The sequence below is a fragment of the Choloepus didactylus genome, chromosome 19, assembly GCF_015220235.1.
Source record: "Choloepus didactylus isolate mChoDid1 chromosome 19, mChoDid1.pri, whole genome shotgun sequence".
Lineage (NCBI taxonomy): Eukaryota > Metazoa > Chordata > Mammalia > Pilosa > Megalonychidae > Choloepus > Choloepus didactylus.
This window is the reverse complement of record NC_051325.1, coordinates 49,254,906-49,270,932: the sequence shown is the minus strand read 5'-3', so window position 1 is coordinate 49,270,932 and position 16,027 is coordinate 49,254,906. Positions and strand designations below refer to the sequence as shown.

The 16,027-nt window shown below is 39.9% G+C and overlaps 1 protein-coding gene across 1 annotated transcript; it reads left to right on the top strand.

Annotated features, from left to right (window-relative positions):
- The first annotated feature begins 1,087 nt into the window (after positions 1-1,087).
- On the top strand, positions 1,088-9,148 carry WFDC9 (WAP four-disulfide core domain 9). The gene is made up of 5 exons (XM_037811162.1): positions 1,088-1,252; positions 4,385-4,464; positions 7,306-7,450; positions 8,453-8,594; positions 9,112-9,148. Exons 3-5 carry the CDS (start codon positions 7,363-7,365, stop codon positions 9,146-9,148), a joined length of 267 nt encoding a protein of 88 aa, XP_037667090.1. The 5' UTR covers positions 1,088-1,252; positions 4,385-4,464; positions 7,306-7,362.
- The last annotated feature ends 6,879 nt before the right edge of the window (positions 9,149-16,027 follow it).

Sequence of the window (16,027 nt, the reverse complement as noted above, 5' to 3'; positions counted from 1 at the left end):
ATAAATAAAATTAATAAATAAAATGTCTTGCTCCTGCAGTGACCAAGGAGCAGAAAGAAATCGCAGTGAGTTCAGGAAGGCCTTATTTGCATGGAGTTCATGCACTTAGATCCTTTTACAATTTCCCTTGAGCATTCTGCTTCTAGTGACTTGTTGTGGGGAGCTTCTATAAGATATATTATGGGAAAAAGTTCAGAGAACCAGGGGCTCAGTCCTTAAGGGAAAAATATACAGGCTGTGTGCAGTAGGAGTGCAGTGATAAGAGACAGCAAGATCCTTGGAGTGTATCTAAGAGTCTTCTTGAGAGCTGCAATTCTTCATGAGACAGTGTTTTTTTTTTTTGGAGGGGTGGCACAATTTCTAAAACACCCTAGGTCCAGAGGTCTCCTCGGTAATAATTCCCTCCTTTACCCTAAGCATATGATATATGAGGGGCACAAAAGTAGAGAAAATGCATTAAAAGTAAATGTTAGGATAAGGGGATGAGGGTTATGTGTTTGGAAATTCCAGAACCTTCAAGGGCAGCAACATAACAACTAAAGCAGCTTTAATGGGAGAGAACATGAAGAGAAACTAGGAAGTGCCATCAAAATTCTTGAGAAATTTTGCCAGCAATTGGCACTAGATGCCTCTGTTCATTTGTAAATCAAAGAAAAGTCCCATGCCTGGACCTTCTGTCATGCTAGTCCCTCCCCACACCAAATTCTTACCTCTTGGCCTCCTCATCCATGGTCCTTATAACCTAACCTATGCTTCCCAGCCTCTGGGCTCTGGCTATTGGGAGATTCCTACTTGGAGTGTGCACAAGTGCCCTCACTTGCCTCGTTGGTCAGAAAGCTGTAGTTATGGCCACCACAATCTCCTTATGTGAACTTCTGAGAGCTGAAGGTGTAGCATGAAAGTAACATCACACAGTTGTTTGGAGTCGTGGCTCAACTTCCATGGATTCAGCATATTAGTCTGAGGGAAAAGGACCTGATATTGCAGTGTCAGTGCTCAAATACTTAAAATTCCTCCACCTGTAGCACGTGCTCACACATAATCACACACAGTTTTGCTTCAGAACTTTACCCACTATCTTCTTTCGTACTCCAGCATTCAAGACTCACCCAGGAACCCTTGTGCTGAGAGAAAGATGATTTATCGAGAGCACTGGCAACGGGAGCTGCTGGAGTTCCATGAAGACCCGACTGCATTTGCTTCTTGGGCGCCCCCTCCAGACATAAACTCTCTAGGCTTGGGTGGATTCCTGGTACTCATCAGTATATCCCCCTCAACTTACTGAATGGGGCTGCTTTGTTGAACTCTGACTCAAACCCAAAGTGTCTACTTACCCTCCAGGACCCTCCTTTCCAGAAAATTCTCCACATCATAGAGCATAAATAGTCCCACATCCCATCACCCTTTCCTCATCACTTAGTGAGTGATCCCTCAGTGTTGGGGAGAGGAGAAGAGAAAACCTGAATTGGGAAGTCAACTGTGGTTTTCTGAATCTTAAACTAGAGTCTAGCACCACAATATTCTAACTCTCCTTCAGGATAAAGGCTAGGGCAGAGATATAGTCCTTTCTGGGGTCTCAGCCCTGCTCTTACTGTATGTTCTAAGTATCCTCAGCAGTGAGAAAAACACCCAGAAGGGTTGAAGCTAATCTCCTGCTTAATGTTTTTGGGAAAAGATGGCAGAAATCTTCTCTGAGCTGAGACTATTATTTTACACTGGGGCCTAAATTCTTGATGGCTCCTGCTGTGTTTAATTCCCACCTTTCCCCCTCCACCTCCTCTCAGTCCTTGGGGAAGGACAGGATGTTCCCAAGTACCCAACCATGATGCTAATGAAACAAAGAGGAGCCTTGTGTCTCCAGAGCCCCACCCCATCCTTTCTGCCTTAAAAACAGCATAGTGTCTTGGATTAAAAAAATTTAATTTAATATGAAGGCCTGGGTTCAAATTGGTTTATGGTTTTATTCATTTTTTAAATTGTTGTTCAACTTCATTTCAGAAAGGATTTAGGAAGCTTGACAAGATTTCTAATACGTAGTCTGAAGAGAAACAAATTTAGCTTATATAAGGAAAACAAAGCAAAGGAGAAATAAGCACAAGAAAGTAAGATAGAGTCATGAGTGAGATTAGTGCAACAAATGAATGCCTCAGAGTATTAGACACTCACTGTGACATGTCACTAAATTGGCTCTAAGCTTTTGTACAAACAGCCCAAAGAGGGGAACATGATAGTTACAAAATTTAGAGTAAGCATGAGGTAAGCCTAAATATTTGCTCAAGAAAAGTGCACATATTCATGGTAGAATAGACAAGTTCTTCCAAATGCTCTCAAAGCAGGATCACGGTGTGGTAAGGAGAACAGCCCCCTCCATGGCAGCCTCATGTTGGACTCCAGGAAGAGCTTCATGGGTTAAACCTAAGCCTATGTAATCATCAGCTGACAACAGACAATTCAGCCACAGTTGGTCTCCGGAGACCGAATATGATGTGCTCCAGGTGCACATTTGTAGAATGAAGAAGAATAGATGGTGTGCTTACCACCCTAGGCCTCCACAAATGTGGTTTTACTCAGTCCACTTTAAGGAAGGTACTGGGAAGTAATAAATATAAGACCACTGTTCCCAAGATCTGACTTGCAAACAGATTTTGAGCTTGACTCCAAAGGCAAATTTACCATCTAATGATAAAATTAATGAAACTTAAACATCAGCACCCTCACTTACAAGAGCCCTTCCAAGGCAGAGCACATTCCACTCCCCCAGTGATGGGAGGAAGCAGCAGCGTCTTCCATGCGTAGAGGGAGGGAGCACCGTCCCAGCCTGGGAGGCACCCTCCATGCCTCATGGTGGTCTTGAGGATCTACTACATCCATATTCCACCAATCCCCTATGGAAACTTACCCTTGGTTGCAGTCTTCAAGCATCCCGATCTTATAATATGCAACCTCAAAGCAAAGATGTGCACTAGCCGCTGCACTAAAAACTGCTTGGAGCCAGGCTTCAAGCCTTCAAAGCTTCATGGCCGTATCGTGCCACCAGGACACAGACACAGTAGGTATTTGTCACAGCAGTTCTGGCAAACTAAAACAAATGGAAAAAAAAGAAAAAGAACAAGAAACTCTTTATATAATGTATATATATCAAGAAAATGGCCTCAATAAATGAAAATCAATAAGTAATGCAAATAAATAGATTTGAATATCACCATTAATCAGCTCAAATTACTTTAAAAGCCACATTCTTTTTCAAACATACTTGGGCCAGTCCAATAATTGATCATGTGCTAGGCTACACAGAAAGCCTCAAAAAAGTCAAATAATCAACATTATACAATGTTTTCTTTCCAAAATGCAACAAAACAGGAAATCAATACTGAAAGCATTTGTTTACTCTCCTCTATCTAAGAAACAATCACACTACTCAGTAATATATGGTTATTTTACTGGAAATTAGAAAATACTTAAATTGAATGGCATTAACTATATTTACATACCTAAATCTAGAGGTAGAGCATGAGAAGTAAATTTAATACTTTAATTACTTTCATCAGAAGGGAATAAACATCAACAACAAGCTCTAGAAGTCAGATAAAGAGCAACAGATGAAACTTAAAGAAAAAGAAAGGGAGAAGAATGATAAATGCAGAAGGTCCATGAGATGAAAAAAAAAAAAAAGAAAATAGACAAAATAGACAAAATCCCATGAGCTGATACTTTGAAAAGCTTAGCAACATAGACAAATTACTGGCAACACTAAGACACTGGCAGAAAAAAAATTAAGACAGAGGAAAATTGTTCTTCAGGAGAATAGATAAACAAATTGTTGTCTAATCACTGAAAGGATTATGATACAGCAGTGAAAATAAATGAACCAGAGCTACACACAGGAAAACAGATAAATATTAGAAATGTAGTGCTTTCTATTCCATCTCTTTTTCTTTACATGAAAGCCACACGGCACTGGGTGGGAGATAATGGTGAATGTTTTTATTCACAAAGGTGAATCGATACACAGAAAGGTGGAGCCTAGAATAGGGCACACAATAATCAAAGGAAAATAAATACACAGACTTTGTCCTTAACTTCTTACCGATGGATGGACTCAGATGGATCAGATAAAGACTCTAGGGACATGGACCTTAGGTCCTGGGACGAGGGGACACCCTGGCCACAACCCAGGTGCACAATGTTCTTCCCAGCTTAGGAGGAGCTGCTGCCTGCATCACAGAAAATGCAGTACTTCTGGACGGATGAGTATCAAAGCAGAGCCTGTGATGTGGCCAATATGTAGTTCCTGGGCAGAACTTAAAACTCTTCCACAACAACTGTCATCATTATGTTATAAGCCTTTGAACTTTGTTTTTCTGCTTTCTGCACCCTGTTCCAGCCCCACCCACTCCATTCCCAGAGGCCAGAAGAAAGGACTGTCAGCCAATTACTGCACCTCCGATCCAGCCACCTTCAGAGGTAGGTGAGGGTAAGTGTCCTGAGCTATGAGCTTTCATTTGTGGCTTGCTTGGATGAGATCCCTGCCCAGATCGTGTCAACACTATTCCTGTGAGGTGGGGATTATGATCCCTGTTGTTCAAATGAGGAAACAGAAAGAGGTGATATGATCTGTCTGAGGTCCAATGGGTAAAATGGTTAGAGATGAAAAGGGTACCAGCTATCCTGACTAAATCTAGTACTTTCTTCTTTAACCATATCTGGAAAGCCAGGGATTTTGAATTTTGATGGCAGCAATGTTTCTGTGTCGTTATGATGCCCGGCTACCTTTTCATGATCCCACACTCTCTCAGGATAATCAAGAAATTCACCTAGAACTTTGTGGGTGAGAAGTATCTAGACTGGGCATGAGGATGTGTCTCTTCTCTGGGAATTTCCAGTACACCTGAGGTGGGCGAAGAAGGGGATTGGACAATCCAAAATCCCAAACACCCTTTGGGAGCAAGTAAGGAACTCAGAAAATTAGGCCCAAAGTGGGGTCTTATAAATTAACAGTTTTCAAAGCTATGGGAAACTTGGGTCTAGGATTATATTTTTGAGTACAAGTAAATAGCCTCTTGTAAACCACTTCTTGGATTTATTGCATTCCTATCATTGTGTACCACGCTTCCTTCCTCTCTGTGCCAAGCAGAGATACCAGGAATCCAAAGGCCCATCCCAGTCCATGCCCACCTGCACCCCAGTTACCTCATCACTCATATCCCCACTTGTAAGTAGAAAACAGAGCAGTTGCATCTCCATGTATCTTGCTATGTGTTGATGGCTTCACAGGATCAGAACGCTCTGGGCCTTGGGATCAAGGACAGGGTATTCTGCCACTGCCAACTGCTTTCCTGTGGGAAGAATGTCAGTGATTTGCAGGGTATCTGGAAACACCATGCTCAAAGATAGTTCTCCCTTGGCCTGAAGCCTCACCATTTAAGTTGCATCCTTTCATATAAATATTATCAAGTGGTAAATGAAGTCTCAACATCTTACATTGGCAATTTTCCTTCATCAAGCTGCTCCAAGGCAAGCTGGTGGGGACATGAGTTCTGAAAGGGCAAGTTTGGAAAGCAGGTATAACCATTTAATAGAGGAAGCCCCCAAATATCTGATCTTTGGCAATTTAGGGACTACTCTCCTCGTTTCTTTCTCTCTCTAATCTATTCTTGCTTCTTCTCAAGTACTAAAACCAATTAGCCTAAAAGTCAGTGCTGATTCAAGTACTTGAAACTTGTATTTTTCCAACTTTCAAATTTCACATATGCCAAGAGAAGAATGAGTTTTGTGCCCCCACCCTTTGAAAAATTCTGCTCCTTTCAATTACCTCTAGTACTACACTGCTACAAACAGGAATTTTCGGTGATTCATCTATAGCAATATTGTCCAGTAGAGCTTTCAGCAATGGTAGAAGTGTCCTACATCTGCACCATCCAATATGATAGCCACTAGCTACCTGTGGCTATTGAGTGCTTGAAATGTGGCTAGAATGACAGATAACTGAATTTTTAATTTAATTTAAATTGATTTAAATAGTCATATGTGCCTAGTGGCTACCATATTGGACAGCAGAGAAGAGCCTCTTCAGCTAGTTTGGAAACAAATAGTAAAGACTTTCAGGGAAAGGTAGAATTGCTGCTTTGTTACGGTGTAATTCATGAAATCAGAATTTTACTCTTTTCTGTGTCTCTTTTATTTTCCTTCCTATATGGTTTCAGGAGAGTAAAGCAGCAGACAAGAGGATGAAAGGGGCAGATGGGAGAGGGCTGAGGAGTTTGAATGGTCCTTAATCTTCTCTTCCCCTGGCCCAGCTCCTCCCACTCACCAGCTGCTAGATGTCAGCAAGCTGTTCTGTTTTCCTCTGCTTTGTTTTTTCTTTTTTCCTCCTTAGCAGTTACTCCCATCTAGGTATTTCCTTATTTATCTTGTTTGATTTCTGTCTCCGCAACTAGAATGTCAGCTCAACGAATGTGAGAATTGTTGTCTGTTTTGCTCACCACTATATTCCAGTAACTAGAAGTTGGAATGCAGTAGGCATTTAGTATTTGTTGAATGAATGAATGAATAAATGAACTCCTCCACAACCACGCAGACCCCACAAACTCCTGGGGACACACCATAAGCTCTATGTGTAGTATTGTAAAGCCCTTTCTCGACTCAGAATTGAAAGGAAGCATTTCTGCTGCCTTGAGCAAAGACTTTACCAATAAAACCCCCTTCAAAAGCCCTATTTCCTTCAACTCTGGATCCTCTATGTGATTGAAGGTTATTTAGTTCTTGGCTACCACCTTTTTCTAAATCCTGCTAAGTGATCCATCTCATAACTCACTTTGGAATCATTCTGGCGATTTGTCTTAGAGTCTTGACTGAAACTTGCATAATATCCTGTTACATATGTTTTAAATAAAAAATCAGAACACAAAGTGTTCTGTTTCCAATTTCATAAAAGTAACAAATACAATGTAACATAAAGTTGTGCACTATACTGGTTATCTCCAGGTGGTGGAATTACTAACATTTACCCATTTCCTCTTTGTCCTTTTGTTGTCCTATTTTACAAATTGTACAGTCTGAAGAATTATTGTGTTTTTAATCAGCAAAGAGCAATATACTTTTAAAAAAGTATTGTTTCGCAAAGGAAGGGGTGTGTGATATGACATGGGGAAGAGGCCTTGGAGAAGCTAATGCCCAGCTTGGGAGTTGATACATTGTTTGGAGCCAAAGAGTGAAAAAGAAAAGTAGGAGAAAGAAGAATACAACATTCACAAGAACTTTGTCTCTCTTTACTATCCTCTTTTACTTGTCCCCTTCTCTACCCAGCATCATTGAAAGGACTGTCTTCTGCCCGCGTTGAACCTGATACAGACAGAGAGTGCCATGAGGTCCTGGGTTCTCCTCTTCCTGCTCCTTCATGTGGTTATGATGCTTCTGCCTGTCCTGGGAGGCCTCTGGAACAAATATTCTCGTAGGTAGTGTGGTAAGGGAGGAGGGGGGTGCTGGGCCCAGTCCTGGGACACCTGGCATAACTGGTTCAGGTCTCATGTTTCTGGGATCACCCTGTAGAGGATCAGAGCCCTTTTTCAGCAGAGACGTCCAAGGAGATTAGATTGGACATTCCCAATCTGGGGTCCCTTCAAGCAAACTCTCCCAGCTCTGAAAGCAATAATGGATATATGACAAAGGAAGAGAGCTTTTGTCTACATTCCATAAGCTAGCAGGAAATAATATTTTCCAATGTCAGATGAGTTTTGGTAGAGAAAACACCATCCCAGGGCTTCCCTCCCTGCCCATATTTTCAGAACCTCTGTGCCTCCCTGGCTGTGCCTTTGATGAATATGAAAAGGGTAATATTTAATACATTCATTTAGTTTGAGGGGAAGAATCTTTTAGAATTTGAAAAAAAAAAAAAAGCCGACAAATAAGGGGCCATATGACAAGAAAACGGAAACAAGGAAGTGACTTAGAGGGAAGCTTAGGAGTTAGTGAAAGACGAAGTAGGGGAGAGGGTGAATCCTTAGGGAAGACAAAGAGAAAGGGAGAAAAGTAGGTTTCTTTTCTCCCTTGGCTCAGTGTCCTGCTATGCAAATTGGGTGTGGAAATTGGAGCTAAAGATATTGCAGGCCCTGAAATCTAAAGTTACATGAGAATAGATTTGGTGGGGTGATGTCATATGTGTTAAGGGTGTCCCAGGTCCTATCTTTAGGGAGCTCAGAGAGGGCCCAGAGGTCCACAATGCTGTGAGGACATGCAGAAAGAGAGAAGGCATGTCTTGCAAGGGTATTCTCCTGTGAGGGGACACCGGCTGGAATTAGAGGAGATACAGGAAGGGGTTTACTTGAAAGGTAGAGAAATAGCTTGCATGTGGCTTGGAGCTCAGCTTCCAGAAGGGTTTGTTAGGCTTGAGAAAGGTTTCTTCTCTAAGATGTCGGTAGATAGTCCCAGCCTGCTTCTACCACCTCAATTCCAGATGAAGCAAAAGCCATTGAACAATGCTGGGTACAGCCTCCACCAATGTTCTGTGAAAAAAGGTGCACTAAATTCCACATCTGTTTACTTCCAAATTCTACATGCTGCTGGACCTATTGTGGAAACATCTGCTTGGACAGAGAGTAAGTTGGTTGGGGTCGGAGCCTGGTGGCCTGGGCATGCTTCCTCACTGATCCTCACACCCTGAAGCTATGGACCTGAACAGAAGACTGCCTTCCCCCAAATCTTGGTCAAAGAAACAAGCAGCAGAAGGCAATGCCTTGCTATCTCCAAACCTAAGCTCCCTCTCACTGCAAAATAAACCGAGGCACTAACATGGGGGCCTCTTTTTGTTTTTTGTTTTCCTTTTCCTTTTCATTCAGTTCCCTTTGCTTCCCCCATTTTATGATTCATCATCAGTTTGTTCATTCTTCCTTTGTCCATGGCTCCAGTTTCTGCCTCCTGAGTCAGGCCTCTCAGCCAAGCCCAAGGAGACCCTGTCTCCACCTGTCTGCTCAGTGGACAAACCCCTTGGGAGAAACTCCTGATGTTACAGAAAGAATTCTTGTCTTTATATATGGGACCTAGGGTGCTACTAATTTTAGGAATGGATATCTCCAGGGTTCCTTGACTTTTAACCACCTACACTTTCTCTTCCAGAGAGCCGTTTAAATCAATGCTAAAACCCAGGGTCTAGCTGGCCTGCCACCAGTGTGGGCTGGAGGACAGCTACATGGCCCACGAGGATTGCTACCTGGCTCTTTGTTGGAGAGCTGAGAGCCCCTCCTTTCTCTCCTTGACCTCTCTACCCTGAGAAGGCTCAAGTCTTTGCCAAATTAAAAAAAAAAAAGATACACCAACCTGAAGACTCTGCATTAATTTTTACTCAGTTCCTGTGACTTCATTGCCTTCTTTACAATCCCCAACAGCCCCATCAGTTCTTCCCTTTCCATCTTGTGCACAGATAGCCAACTCTGCCTTCCTAGTAGGACCTAAGTATTAGCCAGTTCAGCTAATATTGTTGGCAAAAATATATTTTAAAATTTACTTAAAATGTCACTGGGCTAACCCAGTAAGAATTTATTCTCATTCACAGTACACTCCACTGAGGGTGCTCAGCAGCCATCCATGCTGTGATTCAAGAGCTCTGGCTCCCTTCATCTGCAGCTCCACTATCTCTCAGGGCGTCTTCTGCTGACCCCTCTACAGCCCAGCCAGCAGATGGGGAAAGAAAGGTAACATGGAGGCTTATATGGGTGGGTTTTAAGGGCTAGAAGTGGAGTTCATCATTTCTAGCCACATTCCATTGGCCATCATGCAGTCATATGGTCCCCCCCTATTTTCAAAGGAGGCTGGGAAATGTAGTCTAGCTGTATGCCTGAGAAGAAGAGAAAATGGGAGTTGATAAACACATGGCAAATTCTGACCTGTCTTCTCATCAAAGCCCAAGACCCAAGACTCAAGACTCTGGCCTCCACATCACTGTAAATGGAACAAACACCCCTTTGGCAAGAAGCCAGAATCTCCTGTCCATAGAAGAAGCATTCTTATTCTCAGGGTGGGTATGTGGAGCTTCCAGAATGAGTCCTCCTCCCCCCATCCTCAAGCTTCTTTTATTCCTGCTAGGACAGTCTCTCTCTGCTTGGCAGATTTATGTGGGTAATATTATTCATATGCTGAGATTTCAAGTAATATGAGGCAGGCTTTCCTGCCCATACCATCTCCCTAGATTATGTCTGAATTTCCACCATTTGTCATTAGTGTCTTGAGGGTCATTTTAAAAATGTAATTTCCTCTGGATGAATGCTTTATAGCACCAATAAAGAGAAAGGGCCAATGGGTGAGGGGCTCAGGATATGAGGATATGAGGTAGTAATGTTGTTGCTGAACATTATTTCATTATGGGATGATACCATAGTTTAGTTGTCCATTCATCTGTTGAAGGACATTTGGGTTGTTTCCAATTTGATTATGATGTGCCTGGGCATGGATATCCTTAGGTTTATTCTGTATGAGGTTCATTGAGCTTCTTGAATCTTTAGGTTTATGGCTTTTGCCAAATTTAGGAAGTTTTCAGCATTCATTTCTTCATATTTTTTCAACACTACACTTGTTTTTTTCTCCCTCTGAAACTCTGATCGCTCAAATATTAAATCTTTCATTAATGTCCCACAGGTCCCTGAGGCTCTTTTCATTTTTTTTTTTTTTCAGTATGTTTTCCCTCTGTTTTTCAGATTGGGTAATTTCTATTGTTCTATCTTAATGTTTACTGATTCTTTCCTCTGTCATCTCTAAATGACATCTAAATGAGCCCATCCATTTAGATTTTTATTTCAGCTCTTGTGCTTTTCAGGTCTAAAATTTCCATTGGGTTCATCTTCAGTTTCTTTGCTGATACTTCTTGTTTGCCATTTGTTTCAAGAGTGTTCAGTGCTTGTTGGATCATTTTTATGATAGCTGTTTTAAAATCCTTCTCAGATTATTCCAAAACCTGCGTTATCTCGGTGTTGATGAAATAGTATTGATGAAAAGAGTGTTGATTGTCTTTTCTCATCCAAGTTGTGATTTTTCTGGTCCCTAATATGAGGAGTAATTTGGGGTTGTATCCTGGACATTTTGAGTATTATATTATGATACTCTGGTCCACATTTAACTATTCTATTTAGCATGCATTCAGGCTGTTGATGTTCAGAACACACACACCAGCCCACTTTTGTGGATTATGGTTCTAATACCAATTTAGTTTTCAAAGTTTTTGCTGTGCTCTTTTGGTTTGCCCTGCTTGTATGCTCCCCAGAGGTCAATTTGACACCTGGGCAATATTTCACACTATTGTTCAGTTCTCAGATCTTTTCCTATGTTTGTTCTGGCCCAGGGCATCATACACAGATTTAAAAAATCCCTTTCTCCTTCTCCTTCCTCTCTGTTATCCTCCCCCCTCCCTAGTTGAGAAGAAGCAGGATACCACCCTTGGCTGTCATTCTCTTAGTGCAGGGTGGGTATTGTTGACAGACCTCCACCCCACAGTTTTCATACCTGTGGAGGGAGAGGTAATGGCTTCTTTTTGATGTTCTCCGGAAATAGGTTGTATATAGTCAAAAGAGCTCCATCATGCAAGGCTGCTGTCTTCCTGGACCTTTGGCTAAAGAAAGTAGGATTTTCTTTTGTCTTTTTTTTTTTTTTTTTTGCATGTATTCTCACTTTTTTTTGCTAGGTTTCAAGTTGCTCTAAACTCCAGGCCAGAGTATACAGTAAGAACAAACAAACAAGCAAACAAAGAACTCACCACTAAGGCTTCACTAGAGTACCAAAGTCCTTAGCCAGTCTACCTTCTTTTCTCCACCTTTTAAGGTCCTCTGGATATTTTGTCCAGTGCTTTTTAGTTGTAATTTAGTGGGAAGTATAGTGTGGAATGCACTCCTCTATCTTGTCTGGAAACTGGCAAGGGCCATTTTAAAAATAATATATCTTATTTGGGCTTTCTCACCCAGCAGAAATCACCATTCAGATTAAATAATCACTCTTTTTAAAAATCAGAGACTTGAGTAGGTAGGGTGGAGACAACCTAAGTTTCTGGTAAATGAACTTTATCTCCTAGTTAAACAATCACTCTGGTTCAATTAGACCAACTTGTATGAGTCCTGGGAAAAAGTTCTAAGTAATATTAATAGCTCTGGGAAAGTATCTAACTCATGGCGGAGTCTGGGTTTACTTAACCAGTAAGTAAACTTATTTATTTCAATGAGGAACAGTTTCTTGGGCAAGTAGCAAAAAGCACAATGTCAGGGGTTACAATTTTGCCCTCATTGTAGAGTGAGAAAGTTTTGCTTTGCCAAAGCCTACACATTTGCATTTCTGGTATAATCCCTGTTAAAACCAGTAAAAATTCCTGCCAAGTCAAGAATATAGTTCTTTAAAAACTGGGAATTAAACTCAAAGGATGAGCTTCTGAGGGCATATTAGCATATTATGATAAAAATACAAGAACTTAAATTATTGTTACATATTTATCCAGAACTATCTCAAAATAGAGTTCCCCTTACTCTGCTCAATTGACAGATAAGATGGTTAATCTGTAAGAAGTGTTAGAAACTTTTGGTTCACCCCACAGTCAAGCAGATTACTTACAACAAAATAATTGAGAGAATCTTCCTCATTTTGGTTTTAAAACAGGACTCATCTAAAATGGTTAAGAATCCTAACATAAGAGGAACTGAATTATTGTAAGAGATGGTAAGAGTAGAGATGAGAAAGTCTTTCAATGATTAAACATTCTCACTGGACAAAAAAGAAAAAATTAACAACAAAGAAAATTTTAAAACACAGCAATCATGGGATCAGAAATTTTGTAAATGGTCTTAGTGCAAGTACATTGTCCAGCCTTATACTTATCCTATTTTTGTGCATCTACCTTTAAAAATAATTGAAAGCATTGAAGAGTGACTGATAAGTTAGACTTGTAAAAAGTTAAATTTCCAATCAGTGTCTGAATTTTGTGGAAATATAATTTGTTAAAATAAGTTTGAAGAAAAGTGAATTGCTTGAAGATCATTAGACCAAGTATAGATAATAGATAATATTCCCTATTCTTCTGCACATAGAAACTCTTCTTAGAAAAACCAAAAGGGGGAGAAAGGCCACTCCCTCTAGAGAATTACCATTGTTGTTGATAATGATATTATCAATGAGCCCCGCTTTAGGTCTGCCTAATTACACCAAACCCTTTTCTTTATATTGTGCAAAAAGAGCTCTAACTGAGTCATTCCTGAGTACCCTAGAGTGTAGAATAGGTCCTTAGTGTTCTGTCCAGACTAGCAGGGAGTGATTGCCTTAGGCCTGCTGGGCGATTGGATGAAAGAAGCAGTTGAGGAAAAACTCTGGGGCTACCTGGCAGACGGGATGCTCTTGTTCACCCCCAGGTGCCCTAAGGAATACCTTGAGCCTTTGCATTTGGTTGCCTTGCTTCAGAGCCTGGAGTTAACTCACCTCGGAAACATCAGAGAGAGGAGGAGATTGTTGGCCGGGTTTTTTCCAGAGGATTTTATTTTCGTTTGGTGGCAGGATTCATCCAAAAATAAACTGGTTTGCCATTGCCAAAAGCAGGATTGAAAAGCAGGAGGTTTTAATATACCTCCCTCTGTAACTAATAGAATAAGAAGACAAAAAAAAAAAATCCATAAGGATAGAGAATATTTGAACAACACACACACAAAACATGACTAATAATAATACAGAATTGCTGTGCCATATATATATGTTACATATAACATATAACATATATGCTTCTTTTCAGGAGCACATGAAACATTTTTAAAATGTCTCAACAAATGTCAGCAGAATGAAATCAAACAGATTATAGTCTCTGAACATTGAAATTAAGCTAGAAATAAATAAAATAAAACAGCAAAATTTTCCACATGATTAGAAACTAAGCAAAGCACTTCTAAGAACACTTAAGTCAAAATGAAATCACAACAGAGAATAGAAAATATTTTGGACTAAACAATAACGACAATATGACATCAAAACATAGAGATGCAATTAAAACTTTATTAAGGGCATTTAGCCTTATAGGAATGAATATCTTCTTGGAAAGAGCAAAGGCTGAAAATCAATGATCTTATCATTTATCTCAAAAGTTAGAAAAACAATAGCAAATTAAATTAAAATTCAGCAATAGGAATAGAATATTCTAGAACAAAACAAAATAAAAAATAAATGTAAAATATGAAAGATCAACAAAGGTCAAAGTTGGTTCGTTGAAAAGATAATTAGATTGATAAACTCTGGTCATCAAGCAAATATTGGAGGAAGCATAAATCAGCAATGAAAGGTGACATTCCTACAGATTCCACAGAAAATAAAAATACAATAGAGAATATGTTGACTTCATACCAATAAAATTAAAATTTTGATGCAATGGTCAAATTCCTCAGAAAAAAACAAAATGTCAGAGGAGAAGTAGAAAATATCAATAATCATATAGCTATTTGAGAAATTGAATCCATAATTTAAAAAAAATTCTCACAGAGAAATTCAGTCTCAACAGAATCACCAGTGAATTCTACTAAACATTTAATGAAGAAATAACACCAATGTCTTCCAAAGAATAGGAAAAAATTTAAAAGGAGCACTTCTCACCTATTTCACTTTTCACTTGTTTCTCTCATGAATAGATGCAAAAGTACAAAACAAAATGTTAGGAAAAATACATTAACCACATAAGTAGAATAAAAGAAAAACCCATGTGATGATTTCAACAGATAAAGAAGAGCATTTGATCAAATCAAGATCTAGGCATAATAAAAACTCTTAGCCAATTTGGAATTGCAGAGAACTTTCTTGATCTGATAAATAATATTTCAATTCAAAAACCCACAGCAATGACAAAACCCTATTATAGCCCCATACTTACTGATGAAATGTGAAAGCTTTGCCAATGAAATTAGAAACCAGATCAGAGACTAAAATGTCTGTGGTCACCACTTCTATTCAACATTGTATTTGAGCTTCCAGCAATAAGTGCACTGAGATAAAGATAATGGTGTGAAGTTGGAAGAGAAGAAATAAAATTCTCAGTATCTTCAGACAACATGATATGTATATAGAAACTCCAAGAGTCCTCTGGAAAATTAATTTAAGAAGGGAATTTAGCAAAATCTCTGACTTCAATGTCAATATATAAAAATCAATTGTATTTCCATCTATCAACTATAAAGAAAAATAGGAAAGGAAGGCTGAAAACAATGCCATTTTAAAAAGCATTTAAAAAAGATAAATACCCAGAAATAAATTTAACAGTCTGCCCTCTGGCAGTAGGTGCCTTGATGTCTTTCTTCAGTTTTGGAAAATTCTGTCATTTTCCCATCATGTTTTGCTTCTGCCTATTCTTTCTCTCTCTCTAGTTTCAGTTTGGGATTACATTTATAAATATATAGGATTTATATGAGTTGTAGATGTATGCATAACGAATTACCCCAAAATGTAATGGATTATAACAGCAAATGTATATTATCCCATAGTTTCTGTGGGTTAGGAATTCAGGAGCAACTTAGCCAGGTGGTTCTGGCTTAGGCTGTCCAATGAAGTGGCAGTCAAGATGTTGGCGGGTGCTGCAGTTATCTGAGGACTTGCTTGGAGCTGGAGGGTCCGTTTCTAAGGTGGCTTACTCCTGTGGCTATTAGCAGATCTCAATTCCTTACTGGCTGTTGGCACAAGGCACAAGTTTCTTGCCCCAAAGACCTCTCCATAGGGCTGCTTGAGCGTCCTTGCACGTGGTGGCTGACATCCCCCAAAGTGAGTGATCCAAGAGAGCGAAACTCCAAACCTGCTTGAAAACGGAATAGTTCTTTTTTTTTTTTTTTAGCTCACCTCACTCTTCTTTTTCTTTTTCATAGGCAGCTAAAATAAGCCACCTGGCACCTTCAACATTCTGCCTGGAAATATCCTTAAGGAGATTCATGAGTTCATTAAGTACCCTTCCTATTTTCCACATCAGAGGAGGTAACAGTTTCACTAACTGTTCTGCCTAATACATAGCTCAGATCCCCTTTTATCCAAGTTCCAACAAGCTGAT

Bases quoted from the DNA above. Each gene is read 5' to 3' on its own strand.
- WFDC9 (XM_037811162.1), top strand. From the start codon at position 7,363: ATGAGGTCCTGGGTTCTCCTCTTCCTGCTCCTTCATGTGGTTATGATG. The intron at 7,451-8,452 runs GTAGGTAGTGTG...CCTCAATTCCAG, and splicing joins CCTCTGGAACAAATATTCTC to ATGAAGCAAAAGCCATTGAA. The intron at 8,595-9,111 runs GTAAGTTGGTTG...TTTCTCTTCCAG, and splicing joins AACATCTGCTTGGACAGAGA to AGAGCCGTTTAAATCAATGC.